The sequence below is a fragment of the Mya arenaria genome, chromosome 11 (assembly GCF_026914265.1).
Source record: "Mya arenaria isolate MELC-2E11 chromosome 11, ASM2691426v1".
Lineage (NCBI taxonomy): Eukaryota > Metazoa > Mollusca > Bivalvia > Myida > Myidae > Mya > Mya arenaria.
In genome coordinates, this window is record NC_069132.1 from 27,523,599 (window position 1) to 27,547,360 (window position 23,762).

The 23,762-nt window shown below is 33.6% G+C and overlaps 1 protein-coding gene across 2 annotated transcripts; it reads right to left on the minus strand.

The window, feature by feature from the left end:
- Positions 1-124: 124 nt before the first annotated feature.
- Positions 125-22,102, minus strand: LOC128208140 (protein pellino-like). 2 transcript variants are annotated; one of them, XM_052911523.1, is made up of 10 exons: positions 21,945-22,102; positions 18,830-18,979; positions 17,813-17,942; positions 14,929-15,030; positions 12,661-12,858; positions 11,747-11,932; positions 11,308-11,406; positions 10,484-10,702; positions 8,813-8,928; positions 125-8,128 (listed from the first exon to the last, which is right to left on the minus strand). In XM_052911523.1, exons 1-10 carry the CDS (start codon positions 21,965-21,967, stop codon positions 8,002-8,004), a joined length of 1,350 nt encoding a protein of 449 aa, XP_052767483.1. In that variant the 5' UTR covers positions 21,968-22,102; the 3' UTR covers positions 125-8,001. The 2 variants fall into 2 exon arrangements, 1 of the variants encoding a protein (XP_052767483.1); XR_008256864.1 differs by having other exon boundaries at positions 7,993-8,128; positions 10,480-10,702.
- Between the last annotated feature and the right edge of the window lie 1,660 nt (positions 22,103-23,762).

The following is a 23,762-nucleotide window of genomic DNA, read 5'->3' on the forward strand; positions in this document are numbered from 1 at the left end:
TACAATGTCATCAATAATAGAATAATAATACCCATAAAAAGAGGACAATTTCTATACACTCATTGAAAACGTCATATTTCAAACTCAATAAATATTAATGGGTTATAATAACAATAACAAAGGCTATTTTCATAATTGTCTTTAATAAATATTACCTCGATCATAGACAAATATCATTAACACATAAATATAACAAAGTGACATCAATTGGAGCTATATATATGTACAAACAAACAGAAAGTTAATTGAGAAAAATCATACAATAATAATAAGGTTGTTCAATGAAATTGGCAATTAAGTATAGGTAATTGTTTATTTGGATGTCTTTATGGAAGTTAATTGCAGCCAGATGAACGATAACTTAAAAGTCAGTCTTTTCATAAAGACCTCCAAATTAATGATAAGGTATATGATGGTTGATGTGACTTTTGTTACTGAGGGCTTTTCCATTTAAACATATAACCGCCATGTGGAAGGCACTTTTAAAATATGCCACCCCGTACAAAAGCAAATTTACCCTTCAGATTTCAAATTAACTAAAAAAGACACCCAACCATATGCTATTTTAATAATTGCCTTCCCCAGTGGGTTAAATGTTTACTGGAATAGCCCTGAGAAAGCCCGCCCTTAATGTCTAGTCATCTTTTATTTTGCTTATATCCCTAAACATGTGTATCCAAAGTAACCAGTATATGCAGCAATATAAGTGTAGGTATTTGTATGTAAGTATTTTGTCAATCACACATCTCTGATCTTTTAAATAATTATACATCCTACGATGAAACTATTTCCTACAACTTCTTTTAAAGAATATGGTTTTAAATATTTTTGACACGGAATTTACACACATCAAGTACTTGAGACAAACCATTATGTTTCAATTTTTATCAATGACAAATATGTTGGCGGTCCAACCAAAAAGTATGATAAATAAAACATTGATCAACAAAAAAAAATAAACATAAAATATTTTGAAAAATATTGAAATCAAGTTGGTGTAAAAATAATATGAATTACCAGTTGTATATAAACCATAAGTTATTTAAAATTTTCCCTCAGGTTTCTTTAATATCAAAATCATTTTATATATGGAAAACATATTCTCTGTATTTGATCTTGAACGTATATTTGATCTTGAACATAAAGTTTTAAAATTAAACACGAGGAACAAAATAACACATAATTTTAAATATGACTGAATTCATAATTTTCTGTACAAATATTAAATTGAAAATTGAATTAAATAATAATACAAATGCTGACAAAAACACATGATTTAGTTAAATACATTGCAGCAAAAATTAATCTGTCAAAAAAATACCAATAATCATCAAATAAAATATACAGCAAGCATAAATTACCGATCAAAAGAAAAAATCATGACTATGCATAAACACATACATGAACAGGCAGATACAATTATTTTAATTGCACATTGATTACTACAGATCTCTTAATTCAATATAATTAGCATGCACAGAATTTAAATGAAACATTCGTTATTCAATTTGCACCATCCCTTCTTCAAAATGTGAACATCGATCATACAACAAAATAATTTACATCTTTCAAAAAAAGTTACTTAATAGAAAATCTAAGAAATATCACTATAAATAATATCTGTTTTTTATACCTATAACATTTATGTTCAAAGAAAATTTAGATTATTTGTGTAATATGTTACAAACTGACATAACCTTACAAAACTAGTGAAATTCCTACCCACAGGCTGGCTGAATTTTGAAAACTGTATATTCATATAAAAGAAGAGCACCAGGGAGCGGAAATCAATGCTCATCTCTTTTTTTTTTTCCAGTCAGTTTTTTTAGGTGCCACTACAATACCTTAATTATTTTCTTTGAAGATTAGACAAGCAAAAATATGAAAAAGGAATTAAATCAATTATTCATTACTTTTTTTTCCATCTAACATCTTTCAAGTTTGAAAGCTATATATTTTACAACGATTGTGAAGAAAGTTATGATAACTTTTACCAAGTCACTCTCGTTGGCACGATGTTGAGTGAGAGTGTGGTCTTGTGTTGTGGGGGAAACCGGAGTACCTGGAGAAAAACCCACTGATCCAGCTTGGTGACCACAAACCAAACTCACATGCACCCAGGCTGGGAATCGAACCCGGATTGCCTTGGTGAGAAGCAAGTGCACTAATCGGACAACGTAATGATAGTTGTCCTACATTGTTTTGCTAACCCATGTCTAAGTAGTGTCTAAGTTTAGTTCAAAACTTATAATAATACATGCACATACTGTAGAAGCGAAAGCAAATCTTAAGCCTACTTATTACTGGTATTTACATTCAAGATATACAACTCAAGAAGACCTGCGTTTAAGGCTAAATTCTATGCATGATTAACAAAAATGTACAAGAGAACCTGGGTTTTTAGGTTAAATTCTACAACTGATTAACAAAAATATACAAGAAAACAATGACCTACAAAACTAATATAATATTAAACAACAACACATCTAACAAACATTGTTTACTGAATACACAATCTTAGAGTAATCCTTTGGTACTTAATCTAATCCACAAAAAATACAAAGTTCCTATCTATTGAAAGATCTACTTTCCACTTTATCCAGTTCTTTTAAATATTAATATCAGTGGAGTAGGATTAAGTTTCAAGAATTTTAATGATTTATTCATTATTGGTTGTAATTTTATCTATTTTTCAATAACAGCATGTTTGGATATTATTTCAACATGTATATCAGCATCTTGGCTGTTACATTTTTGTTATACATGTAATCAAAAACACTTTGAATCAGCCAATTGTCAATTGCATCTTTTGAATGAAAAACAAAATATTGTGTGGTCAACAAATTCAGTTATCAAGCTTGTATGGCAGTTCAAAATTTTAACAGCATTTAATTCAAATTTGTTTAAAACATCAAGTCAAATGCTTTATTCTAACAAGGGATAAATGAGGGTAATGCATGAACTCAGTACTCATTATCTTGACAAATGCAATATGGCATCAATGTTTATGGAGAAAAAAATAAATACTGCTGAGACATATCGAACTGGTGCTACCCTAACAATATATCATTACACATACTTTCAGGTATATAATAAATTAATAATCTGGAAGGCCATCTTATCACTGCACTTGTCATTTGATCAATTTTGTTTTCAAATTAATAATCTGAGTAAATAATATTTATTTCCAGCTTTATTGGTCAGATTCTTTCAGATTTTATTTGATTTTGTAAGTAAAATTTTGATTTTGATTGACAGGCCCCATGGATTTAACTGTACCATCGTTGACAAGCTAGGGATATATATTTTTGGATATGATAATTTATCACAGATATATATTCTATCATATGTAAGCTTTTTTATATGCTTGGAAATCAAATAAGACAGAAACAGATAAAGGAATTTCAATCACGTAATGAGATATATATGTAAGTTTATCAACCCCGAGTGATCAGTTATACAAACAGTTTATAAGCTGAGACAACAAGACCTGGGTATTCAATTAATGATGGAATTTTCAGATTTGGCATCATATCAAATACACAGGAATGTGATTTGTCCGCGGATTCGTGCATTTCCGTGGATACGATGGCTTCAGGACCCCCTCTCCCTAGTTATCTTTTATCCTGATTAAAAAGAGTTAATTGGTTGCTTCTGATTGTTACTTAATTTGTTGTTAGTATGGACACTCCAGGTTGCTTCCAAATTGATGTAAGGAGAGCACTCCAAGGTGCTTCTAGACAGTCAGGCAGGTCATTCTCCACCCCACTGAAGGCCTTCAGCGGCCCCAAAACCCTTGCTGAAATGGCTTCAGCCCTTAAGCTGCCAGGACCATCACATCCCTGAATACATTATTCATAAAAAGGATTCTTAACTACCTTTAATAGAACCATGGACCTTAAAAACATGTCACAGCATGGGTGCTGCCATTCTACTTGTTGTCACTGGAAACTATGATGTCATATTTAATGCAAGCATCATATTTACTATAAGACCAATATTCGCATGTTAGACATTGACCCACAAGAGATATTGAAGTACCCAGGATATATTATGTTACAGCTTATTATCCTCTAACTCATATTAAAATATGACAGAAGTTATTATGCAAATACTGAAGCCAGTTCTTGAGACAGATAAGAGTGAAGATAACTGCAAGGGGACGTCATCCCCTGTCTGTTTGTTTTACAGTAATCCATCCAGGTGTGTAACTGCACGTGGATCAAAGACAGTCAAACTTCTTCATAAGCCTTTAGTTTTTGATAATGTGTGTTCGAAGTACCATGTATTTAACTATTAATTATTCATTGCCAAGGTTAAAGTTGATGCATGGTGACGACACAATGGCTATGAACAAATGAAGACTTTTGACTGAATAAAGAAACAGCATACCGTAAAGGTAAAAAGTGAGATACAAGAAGACAGTGAATAAAACATGAAATATCATAGGAGACTGGCCTTAGAATACTGATCAAATCAAAACATTACAAGTTTACACAGAATCATTACATCAACAACAAACGTTTCATTGACACAGGAAACACCACAGGCCCAACTGTTCAGAACCTTGTTAAAGTTAACTATGTTATTAATGTCATCGTTGGTAACTTTCAAATCTTTATTGCTCTTGAATTAAAACGGACAAATTCGACCTGCAGTATTTCAAGATTCGAGACACCTGTTTCAGCTGTGTTTTTATTTAAATATATGAGCATGTCATAAAATATTTCACTTTTAAAAGTAAGCAACTATGTTGTTAATCCCGTTATTACCTTTTGACAAAATTCTGAACAATCCGGCCTATGTAAGCTACATGTAACTTAAGCAGAAAATTAAACATTTCTAACAATTAAGTGCAAAAAACAACAACAAAACAACATTCAGATACATGTAGGTAACAAGTTTAAGTAGCAACAATGAAATTTAATATGATCAGACATGTAATAAAGGCATGCTACCAGACATTAACTGACTTAGTATCTGAAACTTTATTTTGTCAACTGACTCCATACTTTCCATCTGCCTAAATTTACCAGTTATAATCCTAATGGTGAATCTACACAGCTTAATATCAAATACAGATCTAATGTTGATTTTCAAAAAAGATGTGGAGAATTTAAAATCAGCTAGGATTACATTGAACAAGACTAAGAAGGGAAAAATCCTAACAAAGAAATAGCCTGGCGAACTTTGAAAAACATTCAAATGAAGGAAATAAGAAACTTGTAAATAGGACAAGAAAATTTCGTTAAATCCTTACGGTTATATATCTTTTTTTGCTAAATGATTTACTACTAGTCAAATACTTATCTGTTTTACCGTACATCTTCTCATCTTTACCTATCTACATCCAACTAACCACTTACCACCAGCTGATGGTTATAATGTTTATATTTTCAATATCTGACTAAAGGCTATATAAGTAATATCTGACTACAACACAACACATGGAATGTTGGCAATTAAAGATCTTTTTAAGAGGCAAGAAAACTTGGTCATGTACACAACATCAAGGTAACATAATATACATGTAGGTGCCTTCTTACGAATGAGCGTACCACAAATAATTTGAATACTTAGTGAGAGTCAGAAATCAGGTTAAGGTTTTAAAATATCCTAGTGTAACATTTCCAGTCAATTATTTGATTATACCTTAAAGGTATAAATTATTATGACCATGTATGAACAGTTTGAGAGATTGATTGTATGATACGTTCATTCATAAGAAGGACCTGTAGTTTCAATGTCAAGAGGCTGGATGAGTATAAAAGGCTGTTTAAATTATATGATCTAGTAAGTATATTTACAGCATGTTTTATAGAACTTTAAAAAAAAAAAAATTCAGATTTTTGGTTGAACAAATAGCCCATCATAATTGATTTTTTTTTAAATATGGATTAAACTGCAAACAATACACAGCTTTTGTCCATATAATACAACTTAATAAATAAATAAAAAATAAGTTTGAAATCTAAAACAATTTGAAGGCAGAGAGATTATTGTTATTGTTGTGGTTGCACGGCAGCATGTGCCAGTCATGTGACTAGAGAAAATCATGGTGAAGTAGGTGCAAAATAATTATGCTTCTATTGATCCAGATGACTGACATAACAAATAATGGTTGAACTATGTTAATTTCAAAATCATCAAATGTATTATAAAGTATTTTTAAAAAGAAGGAAAAAAGGTACCAGCCTTTCACTCCCGTTTGCAAGTGCTAGTGAGGTATATTACATGTAATTTGTTCATAGGCTTATCATGAAGAAACAACATATATCTATGTTTGTTCACAAGATAACCTAAAAACATACAAACCAATTATGTTATCAACTTAAATGCACTCTGTACTGGCATGAATAAATCATATTCTCACTCTGCTCGCACAGTTGTTTTAGCATTTATTGCAAGGACGAAAAGTTAATATGTTAAACAACTTATGAAATAAAAAAAACATTTCCTTACTGGCATGAAAACTAATTGTTTTGATATGTTTTAAAAGCATTGCACAGCTAATTCATATTGCAGACTTTGTTAATTTAAATTTGTAATAATCAGATGATCAAATCAAACCACAAGACAACACCGAGAACACATAATTTGGAATATTTAAAACATACACGCCCATCTATTTGATGCATAAAAAAGGTCACTACATGTATATATTAGGATAAGAGCTGTTGTACAGCACTCCATCATACAGTGTACAAAAATAATTAATTCAAGCACCATTTGGTAAGTTGTCAAATAAATTCTGCTTGATCAATAGGATTTACATTTGTAACTTATTTTGCCAATGTCATTAACAAGCTCGACATATCCACTGTACTTGAACATGACAATGTATAACTGGCTTAATGGTTTAAAAGAACTTAAAATTTACTTCAAGTGTATTTTCAAAAAATTATAGTCTTACATGTATATATTTCAAACCAAACATATTATGCTGACTTGCTAAAAATATCTCATCTTTTCAGTCTAAAGCAATAGCTTCTGAGATAAATGCAGACTCTAAAATAATAACGCCGGTAATAATAGTAATAATGATAATACAAATCTGCAATCCTGATCATACTGTAGTTCAATTGTAATGCTTGGTAATGCTTTGGTAAATGCTTTAATTGGGAAAAAATGCAAGGGAATTGTTCGTAGCTCAGTTTTTTATCAAATTAAATGACGCAGATACATGTATCTCTCCATCTTGAACATAACTATTATTTAAAGTGTCTAATTCATTAATATTCATGACACTGTGAGAACTAGTTAAACTGTTTACAAGTTGCTTCTACATCGATGTGTATACCCTTTACGAATTGTAAAAACTTCATTTGGCATCAAAACATTGTTTAATGCTTTAAAATAATAATGACTTAAGTTGTTTACTTGTTACACAAGCAAATTGTATGCAAAAAGGGACATCCTTCTAAAAAGTAAGAAGATTGTAACAAATATGACTGCTTTTTACAAAGGCTATCACAATAACAATGTTAATTATGACAGTTAGTTTAACACCGTCAAATTTGTCTCCTATATGGTAAGTAGTATCACAAATTTCATGGCAACACTCTTGAATTGGCATTGTCAAAACACATCTGGGTACTTGTTTCACGATGTAAGAATAAGTTGGCTGCCCCCAAAAGTCGTGAAATAAATATTAAGCTGTTTTAAACATTCTTTTCTATGTAGAAACTGTTCTTTGTAGTCAAAGGTAGCACAAGCCTACACAGCCTTGCCCTGGTGTAGTGTATGCCAGGCTTATTAAAATCAGAATTTCACATTTCATGGCTTGTTACAATATCTTGAGCTTTGTTGTAATGTAAGAATTAAGGCTTTTTAAAATCTAATTTCCATTATCATGATTTCTGTGCGCAGGTTCAACCCTGTACTTGTAAGTTTTCCATTCCAATATTTCTGCACCATGATGTGTATCATCAACTCTTCTATGAACTTGTACCACCCTGTAAGTATCAGTTTGCTATCCCCATATTTCTGCAACACAATGTGTCAGTCAGTATAGTCCTGGAAGATGAGTTTCACTATGCTGGGGTCATTGTCAAGAGGCGTGGCACAGAATGGACACACAGCATGGAAACCTTGGCAACCATGTGGCACAGCAACCTGCGACCAGTATCTGCAAAGACCAAAGGCATAAACAATTAGAACTGATGCTGAAACCTAAATGTTGCTTTGACTTAAATAAACTTTTTTCAATTAACTAATTTGTTACCAGTTAATCGGAACTCAGTTGAGGGATTTCAAGTTAATGTTTGACTTACTTAAAAAAAAACCTTCTTCAATACAAAAAAATACAATTATCTAGGTGATACTTATTGCATGCAAAATATTTCTCATATACAGCCAAGAATCTTTAAGTAAAAAAACCCCAATGTGACGAAGTGCTTAAAAAAGATACCAAAATAATTCAGTCATTTTTATCTATCAGACATTGTACATGCATTTCTTAACTCTTTATATGACAACAGGCAATTGTTTCACTGCCTTATTTTCATTTATTTGCTTTCTTAACAAAAGAACTTGGAGACTGATTGATTTAAGAGCTTACTCATAAATCAAAATTATTTCATTGTTATTTTCATCATATGACTGTGTGAATCAATCTTTAGCTAGTACTGAAGAAGAGCTCATAGTTGATGAAATAAAATACTCGTTGCCATTTGTCATGTTCAGACAGATTTCAGAACTTTTAAGTAATGACTAACATCCTTAATAGAAACGAGTCCAAAGATCTCAAAAAGGGATCAAATCTTAAAAATCTATAAAATTCAAGGCTAAAAGGTCCTCTTTTTTACAGTACCTGACAGTTTTTTCTGAGGCCATATGGCCGCAGGGACTGAAGCAGAATGTAGGGTGTTCATTGTCAACATACAGGCTTAATTCCGCACCCATCTTCAACTTTATAAATGGGCTTGTCTAAAATAAGGAACAGAAAAAGACTTCATTACACAAACTCATTGACTTTTGGAGAATAATATAATGACTGGTATTCTAATCTTGCAAGTTCACAAACAACAACAATAATTTGTATGCACACCATTTAGTTTGAACAGAACAAACAGAAAAAAATGTTTAACTAACTAGTGAAAGTATACTCTTCAGGATGAAACTCATTAAAGACAATGCAGAAGAAATAATCCTTTCTTGCAATCATTGAAAATCCTAAAAGAAATTTGAAGAAAACTTGCATTGTTCTATGTTTCAACACTTCTCCTTGGTTATAGAGTAACAGTATATAAGTAGAACAAAACAGCATGTTAGATATGCATATAACCATGCAAAGCACAGCATGCATTTTTTTTTGTTCAAGGGACATCACTCAACAGTGATCAAGTCAGAGTTATGGACCTGGCTACACATATGATATGTCACTGCAGGGCTTTCATTAAGAATTTGAATCTGGAAGTATGAACTTCCTGTCGATCAAATTTGGAAGTTTAGGTCTCCTGAATAAGATATCTTTTTCCACTATTTTTCAATTACCGGTAGTATTAAAAATCAAATAATTTGCAACTTTAACTTGCCAAATTCACATACTTATACTATAATGATTCATCTTTCTTAAAGACTGATTGAAATTGTGACCTCAAAATTAATATTGACACCAGGTTTTGAAATTTTGAACTTCCAAGCTTTCAACTTTGGAAGTTTACTTAAAAATTATGGAAGTTTTTGTACTTCCAAGAAATCAATTTCGAAAGTTTTAACCCATTTCTAAACTTCCAAACTTTCCCACTTCCAAACTTCCTTTAACAGAAACCCTGTCACTGTGTATCCAATGGTATATTTCATGTGAATCATAACTATGTTGATTTTTAAGTTGTGTTCAAGATTTAAGTTCCTGCATGACAATGATGATTAAAGGGAACAAGACTGTGACAATTCCAGGCCTGAATGATCTTCTCAATCACAACTAATTTTACAACAACAGAGAATGAGATTGATGTGTCCTTACAAATAACCTCATTGATTCTGCGTAAAACAATTGAATACTCAATTGAATACCACCTTTACACATTATAATTAAGCAATTGCTCAAGTACATTTTTTGATTTAGATTTAATTTTCTTTAGAATATTAATAAAATATATTGACACATATTCCATGAGAGAATGCTCTGAAAGAGTAAAGTATAAAATGTTTTGAATCATGCTATGCAATTACATGGTGAATTGCGTGGCGATTGAGACTGAGAACAATCCCCAGTCTGAGTTCACAATCAAGAGTCAAAACTGCACTTCTTTATCTCGTTGTTACATTCCTTCTTACAGAGCATGGACAGTGCACTTTCCTAAAATATTTATTATTTGAAAATTTTAGTATTACTGACACATACTTTGTAAAAGAAATTCGAAAAAAGAGTATGTTAATCATAAAAACGATTTTCTGTGTACTCAGATTTAAGACTGTTTGTAATCAGGGCTCCAGGACTTATTATTCCCAAAATAAACAAGCTGAAAAGTTCACCAACAGTGAGACATAGTGGACATGTCCGATTGTCATCATTATTGTCCCCCTGGCCCCACTGGTGTTGACCATGCACGTGTCCGCATTTTGTGTACACGAAAGGCTTCTTGTCGTTGATCCCCAGGGTCCCTTTACGGGGCAGGACCAGGGTCATCAACCCAACGGGGCATTGTGGTCGCCCTGCGTTGATGTCATCCACCAAGCTCTCAAACTCATGTTCACTCTGAAAGGGAGAGTTCATATTATAACAAGAGTTTTAAAAGCAAATGCTAACCTTTGTCTTTTTTCTCAGTGAAGCCAGAGTTATGGAACTTGCTTTACATGTGCATATTGTCACTGATGTGTCATAACTTCAGTGCTCCAGCCAGGATTTAAAAAGGGCAGGGTAAACTTTCATGTGAATATGATTATTATCTTAAAGGATTTTATGTTATGACCAATGTTAGAATTATGCAAGACAAATTTGTTACTGACAACATCAACACTATTGCACTAGTAGTCTACCATAAATAATAAACAGACATGATTAAAAGTTAGAATGGTCCCTGCAGATTGCTCTGGATTTACCACACCCACTCCTTACTGTGTATAACAGTGGAGAAAACTTTAAACTACATATATGGTAAATATGCACTGAGTATTTTATTGTGAAACAGAGAAAACACTTTTTTGTGTGCAGCTATAATGATAACATGTATATCTTATTAGTTCGTTAGAATGTCATTCTTAAGCTTGCAGTGGTCAGACACAGATGATTTCCTAGTGGTTGGTTTGTTGAGAATGTTTGTTTAAAAATCCCAATGTTATAAAATAGTTTCTAATACATACAGGGGAGGCTGTCAGACCAGCTGCCGACCTCCACAGCAGTGTAGCCCCACACAGGTCAATGAGGGTGCCATCCTGTAGAATGTTGTTCTCTTCCACTATCTGTATCATATGAGGCAATTATTACATAATACTGGTATATCAGGGAATGTGTGGACATTCACAACAAGGTAGTCACACACAGGACATTGATGGTGCCATTCTTTACAAAATGTTTTCTTTGCCTAACTGTAACACATTGAGGTTAAGATTATATCAAATTACATCATACTTTTCAGCTTTTAAACTCAAGCTACTGGGAAGAACCATTTTCCTTTGATAGTCACAGCAACCTTAACCTCAATTCCTTCAATTCCAATCGCTATCTCGAGGTAATCTTCACAATAACCTTCAGTATAAAAAAATTCAAGGGATTGAATTTGAAAGCTACAGGTATACACACCTGGTTACTCTTGTGTGGGGTTGAGCGTGACTCCCGGAGTGCATACACTGTGCCACCAACGGAGACCTCCCGCCACACACCCCCAGACGTGGAATGTGAGAAATGGCCAGGGGGCTGCATGAGAAACACCCCATTGGTTGTCAGACCGTCAATCTCTTCACCTGAATACCACTTCACAGCCTTCTCCTGTTTGTGGTACAAAATACACAAAATGTTCACCTTGATTCATCAGGTCACCTTTCACTGTAGTACAGCTATCACTGCTGTCATGTAAATCACCTGATAATGATGATTAAAATCATGTGTTGTTCAAACATGTATAAGTCACCTTTTTAAAATTGAAAAAAACATATGAGAATATTTCATTGTTATATTCAATTATTTTAATATATATATAATTACAGCAGCTAAAATTCAGTTTTTGTTCATGCACACTGGTGTTCACTGCATAAGAATTTGTTCATTTTTATTAGATTCTGTTTAACTTGATTGCCAAAGCAGCTAGAAGCTGAAATGAACCCCTAGCAAGTCTATTTCCTGGATAGTATTAAAGTTAGAAAGATAAAAAGCAGTACTGATGTCCTTTCTGAGAGGCCAATAGAACTTTCCCCCCAGTAGGGCTCAAACCCACTACTTCTTTTGTGAGGGAAAGACATCTATACCACTAGACCACTATCACCTCTAGATATGTTTATTTTCAAAAAGATTTTCCAATTAAATCTAGCAAAAGAATTTTTATAAATAACAAAAGAGCATCAGTATCATTTTCCCTCCATTATTTTTTGCAACAGGGATAAAAAAATCCCAAAGTAATCTTAACTAATGTAAATAATGTGTTATATTTATTGACAAGGAAATAACTATGTTTTCAAAAGCAAATAACCTCTAATAGCAACTACATGTAAAATGTATACCCCAAGAAAAATATTCCTCGCTGAGTCAAAACCAGCAGCGTATATTCTAGCAGTAAATGGAGGGTTACGCTCGACCAATATTCGACAGGCAAAACGTGATATGGTGGACTGAGATACACTCTCACATTCTCGTCGCAGGTTCCCGGGAACAGTATCCATGACAACAAAGTCTATCTGATCCTCAGAAGACCTGCCAATCTGAAATGGAGTAATTGTTCCTTGAAATGGAAGTGGTTTCATAAGTAATAAACATTTAAATTAAATATAAATGAATGTTTTTGTTACTTATCATTTGATAATGTTATGAAATGCATGAAAACAATGCACATAAAACATCAATCTGCAGACAATTGTTTAAAACTGAATCAGTTATCCTGAGATTATCTTTTGAATAGTTTACACAAAACAGCAATTTGATTGGTCAACAGTGAAAATTGGATAAGGCCTAAAAAACAAAAACATTTGGTTTGGGTTACCCGACCCTACCTACGAAATAGGCGACAACCCTACTGTTTTTATAGTCTATTGGTAAAAATAAAAATAAGTGTGTTTTTCAATATGTAGTTTTTAACCTTCCAAGCTTCATACAGAAGATAACTTTAACATTATTCTCCAATGATGACAATATTAACATTCTTACATAAAGCCTTATAAAATAATAAAAAATATCTTTTTAGAAAGCCTACATGTACCTACCCTACCAGCTTTTGAAAAGGATGTTAACCTAACCAAATCAATTTTTTTAGCCTAATTTGCTAACTTTAAACCAAACCAAAGAATTAGGTTGCCGGTTTTATACAATTGGCTGCTGCAGAAGTATAATGATGATCATTTTATCAAAATATTGTCTTATTGGGCCAAAATATATCAGACTTTTTCTATTGAAACAAACTTTAATTGAATCATACATTTAATAATCTTGCACACATGCTCTCTGAACTCTTACATTGTTTAAATGAATGACTGCAAGATATGATATCAACTTTCATTAAATATCTATATCATTACTTGACATATTCATTGAATGACAGTTACGTGTACATTGTCATGTGTAATCATTATATACTTGTAATATCAATTTCCTAACATTCACAATAGAAAGACTACATACTGTACTTAGATCATCATGGTAGTTAAAGCATCTATCGACTGTCACATGAAACCCCGAGGCAGCGACAATCACAATATCAAACAAGGTACAAATAACCCATGATTACCGGTCCTCAAGGTAATTGTACCGCTACTATTGTGTTGTATATTATGTAGGTATTTATTACAATAAGTTAATGGATGTATATTTTCAGGTTAATGGCCTGTGAATGTTTTTGAAACAACTCAATAGTGTATATTACCTCAAATTTGAAGTACCCATACTCAAAAGACCTTTTCACTTATATTGAAAAACAGTCACTTGTCTGTAAGTTAATATTATTCTTTAAGATAGATTGTGACAAAATCAAATAGCCTATATATTTGAACTGGAGTTAATTTATTTCATGAATTGTCCAGTACTCTATAAAATTGGGTAAGACATGGTTAGTTCTTGCTGTAGGCAATTACTTTTTTTATTGAATTGGTATAGTTTTTTTCTTTAATTGCTTCAAATCCTACATAAGTGCCTTCCTCTTAGTTTTTGTTTCTCTCATGTCTTCATTCTAAGAAAAGTTATTTTATTTCCAATCGGTGGGTTTGAATCCCGCTGCAGGCACTTTGGATATCTTAAACCTGTTTATTTGTTATTTTCTAGAATATCATTATTTCTTTAAAAAAATGTTTCTTATCTTCTTCCTTTATATAAATAAACGTATACGTCTAGAACAGGTTTTCTGAACAGTGTACATTGTAAATTAAACAAAAAAAATTAGGGACCTTGTTCCCTTCACCCCCTTCCCCCAATCTAATGCTCACAACTAACCCACCTGAAACAGACTTGTTTTATTGATCCTCCTTGAATTCATTAATGACAACCACAAGTGATTTTGCTTGGTACTGCATAGTTGGAATTCTTTGACAAAACCGCTCCTAAGATTCTTAATGAAATGCTCCCCTGTTTTTTACAGCATGGTGGAGACAGAGTACTGTTGGAAACACCCTCTGCATACACCTGCCCCTACCAGCTATACCCCACCCCACTACCTACCTTGAACTTATCTGTGTTGGCAGCCTTTAATTCCACAATGACAGCCCAGTTCTTGGACAGCTTTTATAACAGTGCTAGAGGACCTTGCCCCCCACCACTCCCCTTTCATACCCTCTCCTTCCACTTACCTGAAACATGTCAGTGTCGGGATCTTCCTTGTACTCTACAATGACAGCCTGGTTCCTGGACAGAGTGTAGGAGACAGAATGCTGGTGGCTGTCCTGCACAGCCTGTATAATACGAAATGGTTGCTTTTAAGATAAAGGGTTGATCATATTTGAATGCATGAAATATACTTCTGTTAAAAAGATTAGCAAATATTTGTTACTTTGTATACCATTGACTTAAATGACTTGGTGCTATTCCATGCCACTATCCATAATGCAATGCCAAAACAATCAATGACCTCAAAACCTCTTGCTGCTCATACAAAATTATTTTTTAATTACTATGTATATAATAAACCCTTGGAATGTTAATATTACTGTGTCACATTACAAAACATTTGAACATATTGCAACACCTTGCCATAAGTAGTGTGCTGATACATTGCAACACCTTGCAATAAGTAGTGTGCATATAATGCATTGCAACACCTTGCAATAAGTAGTGAGCATATGAATTGCAACATCATGCAAAAGGTAGTGTGCATATGCACTGCAACACCTTGAGATAAGTAGAGTGCAGACTCATTGCAACAACTTGAAATTAGTAGTGTGTGGACCCATTGCAACAGCTTGGAATAAGTAGCATATGGATACATTGCAACACCTTGCAATAAGTAGTGTGCGAATGCATTGCAACACCTTGCAATAAGTAGCATTAGGTTGCATTGCAACACCTTGCAATAAGTAGCGTGTGGATGCATTGCAACACCTTGCAATAAAAAAGTGTGTGGATGAATTGCAACACCATGCAATAAGAAGCATTAGGATGCATTGCAACACCTTGCAATAAGTAGCATTAGGATGCATTGCAACACCTTGCAATAAAAAAGTGTGTGGATGAATTGCAACACCATGCAATAAGAAGCATTAGGATGCATTGCAACACCTTGCAATAAGAAGCATGAGGATGCATTGCAACACCTTGCAATAAGTAGTGTGCAAATGCATTGCAACACCTTGCAATAAGTAGCATTAGGATGCATTGCAACACCTTGCAATAAGTAGCATTATGATGCATTACAACACATTGCAATAAGTAGTGTGGGGATACATTGCAACACCTTGCAATAAGTAGTGTGGGGATACATTGCAACACCTTGCAATAAGTAGCATTAAAATGCATTGCAACACCTTGCAATAAGTAACATGAGGATGCATTGCAACACCTTGCAATAAGTAGCTTAAGGATAAATTGCAACACCTTGCAATAAGTAGTGTGTGGATGCATTGCAACACCTTGCAATAAGTAGCTTGTGGATGCATTGCACCAGCTTGGAATAAGTAGCGTAAGGATAAATTGCAACACCTTGCAATAAGTAGTGCAGGGATACATTGTAACAACTTGAGATAAGTAGTGCGGGGATGCATTGCAACACCTTGCAATAAGTAGTATGAGGATGCATTGCAATGCCTTGCAATAAGTAGCATGAGGATGCATTGCAACACCTTGCAATAAGTAGCATGAGGATGCATTGCAATGCCTTGCAATAAGTAGCATGAGGATGCATTGCAACACCTTGCAATAAGTAGCATGAGGATGCATTGCAATGCCTTGCAATAAGTAGCATGAGGATGCATTGCAACACCTTGCAATAAGTAGCATGAGGATGCATTGCAATGCCTTGCAATAAGTAGCATGTTGATGCATTGCAACACCTTGCAATATAGCATGAGGATACATTTGAACATCTGCAATAAGTAGTGTGGGGATGCACTGCAACACCTTGCAAAAAGTAGCATGAGGATACATTGCAACAGCTTGAAATAAGTAGCGTAATGATAAATTGCAACACCTTGCAATAAGTAGCATGAGGATGCATTGCAACACCTTGCAATAAGTAGTGCCCGGATGCATTGCAACACCTTGCAATAAGTAGTGCTCGGATGCATTGCAATATCTTGCAATAAGCAGTGTGGGGATGCATTGAAACAGCTTGCAATAAGAAGTGTGGGGATGCATTGCAACACCTTGCAATAAGTAGCATGAGGATGCATTGCAACACCTTGCAATAAGTAGTGTGTGGATACATTGCAGCACCTTGCAATAAGTAGCATGGGGATGCATTGCAACACCTTGCAATAAGTAGCATGAGGATGCATTGCAACACCTTGCAATAAGTAGCATGAGGATGCATTGCAACACCAATAAGTAGCATGAGGATGCATTGCAACACCTTGCAATAGGTAGTGTGCGGATACATTGCAACACCTTGCAATAAGTAGTGTACGGATGTATTGCAACACTTTTGCAATAAGTAGTGTGCAGATACATTGCAACACTTTTGCAATAGGTAGTGTGCTGATACATTACAACACTTTGCAATAAGTATTGTGTGGTTAAATCACAACACCTTGCAATTAATAGTGTGGGGATACATTGCATTATCGTGCAAGTGGATAGTTACAACACCTTGCAATAAGTAGTATGTGGATAGATTTAACACCTTGTAATAAAAAGTGTGTGGATAAATTGCAACGATATTTCAATATTCTACAGTTGCAATAGTATTGCAAAGTTACAAAATATGACATAAATTTGCCTCCATGTATTCATTGTTTAATTAAGTTCTCTGACTTATTGACAATCAAATGCAGATAGGTGTTTAACATTTTTATGAACATTTAATTTGATTGATCATAAAATTAATAGCTTGACCAATTATTATGTCGATGATCCGATCGATTGTGATTTTAGACAGATTTTAATCCCTACCATATGCTACAAAATACTAACAACTCAAAACCCTTTTGATTGAAACAATACATAACACACATTTTGCACTTGTTTGGTTAACATAGATAGCTTAGGAATTTTGTGCAGTAACAACTTCATGAAGGTCTGTACCTTTGAGGAGTGAGGATTTTTCACAATGTGTTTTCTGAAGGGCTTCACTCCATTTGCCTTGGGCCTCCTGTGCAGCACATACTTGCTTCTTCTTCTACCCTTGTTACCATGTGGCAACTGTCCATTATACCTGTAACAGTTTGTTTATTTTTAAACTACAAACACAAGTACAATCAACAAAAGCTCCACAAGTGATGGATGCCGACACTCATCTCTAATTGTCAATCAATAAAAAGGCAAAACTGGAAAACAAAATAAAGCCAGTGAGATATCTCGTGCTTAAATGGTTAACCAGTTTTGCCCTTTTATTGCCCTGCAACACGTAAAAGCAAAGTATCAACAACATCCAGAGATATCGGCCCTTCAGCACATATAATCATATTGTCAACAAAATCAAGAGATATCAGCCCTGCAACATATACAAGCATATTGTTCACATCAACAGCCACATATATAGGCCTTGCCACACATATATGCATATTGTCAACCCTGACAGCCATATATAAAAGCCTTGCAAAAAATATTTGAATATTTTTAACAACATACAACAGCCACACAACCCATTTACCCAGTAAGCAAACTGTCCATAACAACAGCTAGAGATATTTGCCTTGTAAAAACATTCTTTGACAATCAGACATGAAACTTGAAAGCTAAAAAAGGCACATAAACATTAATGGTGTGGTTCTGGTTGCCCAACGAATGTTATTATCAAGTCCCAACCATAAATATTTTTTGGAGAAATTGGTAAATCTGCATTTAAATTGCTAGAACAAATACAAAATGTAATAAAAACACAATGAAATATTTTTCTAAATCTTCTCCTTACCTACCTTGCCTGCTTTTTGTCAGCATGTGACATATTAATACCAGAACGTCATTTTTTGGGCCTCAAGCAATGTTTTAAACATTTACATTTAAATTAATCCAATCTATGCCCATGTTGTTTTTGTCTATTGGCCCTGTGCAAATAAAACTTTAACTTGAGTTGATTTGACTTAAAGTGACTGAACCTACCCGAGAATGACAAGTTCACCGAACACAACTGGCGGTTGAGCAGATAAGGACATGGGGGAAGCTGAAGCCTGCAGATGGTTGTCTGTAGCCTGCAGCTGGTTGTCTGTAGCCTGTAGCACAGATGGCCCACTGTGCAGCTCAGGGTGAAGTCTAAAAATACAAAAAAGTGCTTAAAGTGGATTATTAAGTAACAAAAACCCACCGCAGAGCAAGGAAACAAGGTTTTCAATAATTAACACTTCAGGCTGTGTTGTGAGAACTATATGTAAGCTGATTTGTTGCGTGTTGTGTGTATGTTAACACAATCCCATGAGAGGTCTTGATAAAATGTTTTTACATATTCATACATGTACCAAGTTTGGTGACAATACAAATGTATGTTAAGGCTGCACTCTCACAGATTGACCAGTTTAACAACTTTTTAACTTACATATAAAAATCTGTGGTCTGATTTTTTGTCAGCAGTCTTATATACATGGTTTCCATGAATTTTTGCAAAATTTGGCTCGCTCCAAGACAAAAAATGAAAAAGTTGTCAAAACGTTCAATCTGTGTAAGTGCAGCTTTAACCAAAAGTTTCAACTGTTTTTCTATTTGTTACAGTGACTTTGACCCTAGGGGCCTTAAACACAATCCCATGAAAGGTCTCTATAAACTCTTCATACATACCAAGTTTGTTCGAATTATTACAATCCAAACTAAGGATATTCAGTTGCAACAATTTTTTATTTTGTGTAACAGTGACCTTGACCCTCAGAGCCCCAATGCAATCCCATGAAAAGTCTTTATATAAACTCTTCCTATACACCAAGTATGGACAAAATATGTCAACCCAAACTAAAGAAATTAAGTTTCAAAGATTTTTCCATATTAAATAAGTAGTATAGACCTTGACCCTAAGGGGCCAAAATTCAAGGGCACTAAGGTTTCTAATAACCAGGTTTCACTTAGTTGAAAGTTCTTATTGCTCCAGCTGGGACATCTTGTTGCCCTTTTCCAGCACCTCTACTGCTGCCATTTTACTACCCCCTGCTGTGCCCTTTCGTTTGTCAGTCATTTTTCAGAAATAAATATAAAAATATACATGGTTGGACACTAAATAAAAATAACAGCTAGGGTATTCATAAAGTATTGAAAGTAGTTTCAACACATATACTATCAGAAATGAACACTGACCCTTGTAAGTGCCAAATTAAGGCTCATTCAATGCGTATCAGAAGTGTCCTTTCTGACCTAGCATCATGCCCTTTTCAAATCCTGGCTGGAGCACTGACATAATATGCTTTAACCCAGAGTTTCCATCGGAACAACTGGCCGAAATAGCGTAAAACATCAACATTTTTGTCTGAATCAAAACAGAGCTACTAGAAGTTTTCAAGTCTCTTGAAAGGTTAATTCCCTTGCCAGTCTGTTTCTCATATTCTCAAGCTAAAGGGACATCTCTAACTGCAAACTGTGAAATGACCTGTTAATCTATAGATTCTTGACGTAACTTACTATAGTCACAAAATGAAGTCAGCCATATTTTTGGTTTAGTGTGTGCTTAGTGTTACTAATTAAAATATAATTTTTACATGCATGGTCAAGAAATGTAGCTAATGAATAAGTGAAATTATGCTATTTATTTATTTATTCATAATTTGCTTTTATCAGCCAGGAATTGTCCCCACGGAATAGTAACCAGACTTTGGAGTTCAGGTGTCCTTTCTGAAAACCCGGTGTCCTCAGGATCCCGGAGCGAATTACGGACACTACGGACCATGGACATTACGGACCAGACATTACGGACCAGATTTAGGGACACTACGGACCAGATTTAGGGACATTACGGACCATGTTCGGAATCTTACGGACCATGATTTAAACATATTTTTTTTAAATTATTCACTCATTAGTTTTTAATTTGTTAATAAATACTTGAATATGAGTGCCCAGTATGACGTTATATCTTCCATATAACTGTGAAAAATCCCGTGAAGTTCGAATAGATCAATGGTTCAATATAAAATCTTGTGAAATTCCAAAAGGTGTTAAAGACCTATGTATTTATAACAATTATTTGAAAAATAATGAACAAAATTTGAAAGATTGGCAGTAAAATCAGTTAAAAGCAACAGAAGAAATATTTTCCAAAAGTTTATTTCCCAAATAAATCGAGCAGAAATATTATTTCCCAAAAGTTTATTTCCCAAAATAAATCGAGCAGAAATATTTCCCAAAACAGTTTATTTCCCAAAAAAAATCGAGCACATATAAGAACATATCAGTGTTTGTTGCAATTCTTGCAAACTGATGTTTAAAACTGGCAATTTCTGTTGCCTTTATTAGTGTTTATTAGTTATAATTGTACCCGTAATTATCGGCGGTATATTACAAAAGAAACAAACATTATACTGACAACCTTTAATTGGCAATCATAAATGTGTGAAAACCCATTGTGACTGCGCACTTTCACTGAACCTTTCAATTAAAACAGATGAAACGGAAAACAAACAAATATGACAATCAAAAGTTTATTTCAGAAAGCAATCGATCACATATGAAAACATTAATATTCACATTAACAATTATAAGATAAACACATATTTCGTTCGTTATTATTCACATTATTATAATATTTTATTAGTTTTTCAGTTACATTAAAGATAATTGTCATACTGAGCAATTATATTAAAGTATTTATTAACAAATTTAAGACCGATGAGTGAATAAATAAAAAAAAAAATGTTTAAAAACATTATAAATCATGGTCCGTAAGTTTTTGAAGATGGTCCGTAATGTCCCTAAATCTGGTCGGTAATGTCTGGTCCGTAATGTCCATGGTCCGTAGTGTCCGTGACCCCCCGGAGCCTAGTTTATGTCGTATATTGCGTCCACTTACAACTATTTGAACTAGGGTGATGTAAATCAGTAATAAAATTGAAACACACTTAAAGATAATAATTTGAGTATTTTCAGACATGAGGAAAAATCCTTAATTCTATAAATAGTTCATACTGCTGATAAAAGATCTCATCTAGCAAGGACAAATAAACCACCATGCTGTGTTTTGGTGAGCTGTCAACAAAAAACAAATTGTAAACAAAGAAGAAATGTAAAGACAAAACGAACAAACCGATCTTTCTTTGTATCAGGCATTGATCGCTTCAATATTTAAACATCAAGACTGCATGTCCTTGTGTTTCACATGGGATAATCCGAGTCACAAACGATTATATTACAAGAGAAAGCAGCAATATTATCAGGATTTCAATATTTACAGCTGTGTGGTAGGTGGCGCTTTAGACGCTTGTATTATCCAAGCGTTTATCTACGGCTTTACGATCTTTTACTATTTGCCGTACACCATACCGTACACTTCGACAGTAGTATAATTACATTAACGAAAAAGTGAATTTGTTTATAATCATATCTATAACATGATTGAGAGTGTTAAATGTTTGAACATGTGCATGTTTACATTGAATGCAGGATTTAATAATAAACATATATAACAATCAATTTCAGAATAAATAAAACAAAGATAGTCCAGGAGTATTGCCATGAGTCGTGATATTAAACTTTGAGTCCAAAACTCCTCTACTGGTCAAGTGCGTATTACCAGTAATGGCTGCATTATTATCGCTTACCGTGACCCCGTCGCATCCCAAAGTGTGACTTAATTAATAAAAAATTTGAAGCAAAGGGGGAATTTTACCCTCACCATTTGATGGGATATTTGCCAAAGGAGATATTGTGTACCCAAAATGCCACAAACCTGCGATGAATTACGTCTGGAATGGTCCCACATCTCAGACTATTGGTTATGGTTTCATTTCTCCAATATTTACTATAGTTGTAATTTAGAAAATTCAAGTTGATATTACATGCATCTTATAATAATTATCACTTGTATTGTATATTTTAAAGAATGAGTAAGACACGTGGCCAGTTCATTGACAAGAATATTTCTATAATGTAGTATATCATATGTCATACACATAAAAATATGGACTGTCTATCCGATGCACGGCCCGGTTTGCATTATTACTCAAAATCGAAATGCTTTGAAGACCTGAGAGAGTGAGTTGAAAATTGTTTTCCTCTACATACTTTTTAAATGTTAAATCAATAATGTTCATGTACATATGTAAAGAGAGTTACTCCGCTTACATGAATGGTGATATTATTATTATCATCATAATTAAATAATTAATAATATCACAATTCAAATGTATATATATATATAATAATAATAATAAATAAATCCATTTTTTTCGGGTGCATGTGCGGGATAATAATTATTGACATTTTAACTAGACACCGACAGTAAATATATAACATTTGTTATTGCCTCTAGTCCAGTATTTAACTTTTTATCAGGGGATCGAATCTATCTTTTCAAGTTTTTCTATTTTTTAAGTAAATGGCGAAGATAAAAAGCTGTTTTTCCTACCTATGGACATGGACCAGAAGCGTTATAAAAACAACACAGTCACCTTGCATAACATATAAACTGCCATCTTTGACTTTTAACAGTACTATGGGTGTGTATATATATCGAGTATTTTATGGTTTAGATTTGTAGAATTGTTAAATTATTATGTCTCTATAATTTTGACATTTATTACCGATATATTATTTTTTTACTCATCGGGGCGCAAAATAATTTGGTTACGTTTGTGGTTACATCGTTATGGTGACTTGGATTTAAAGGCGCACAATAAAAGTTTATGCACATATATATATATTTCATTATTAATTTAATTCATTTTCATATTAAACTCATTAAATAATGAGTATGATTTAGAAACAGATAAAAAAAAGATTAGCCTTTATAAAAGCAAATTTTTTATTATTAGCCGCGTGGCCTCATATTCCCCGGTTAAAAAATCGCGAAAATATCGCTAATATTTGTTTATCAGTACCAACACTTTTGAAAAAGACCCCAACA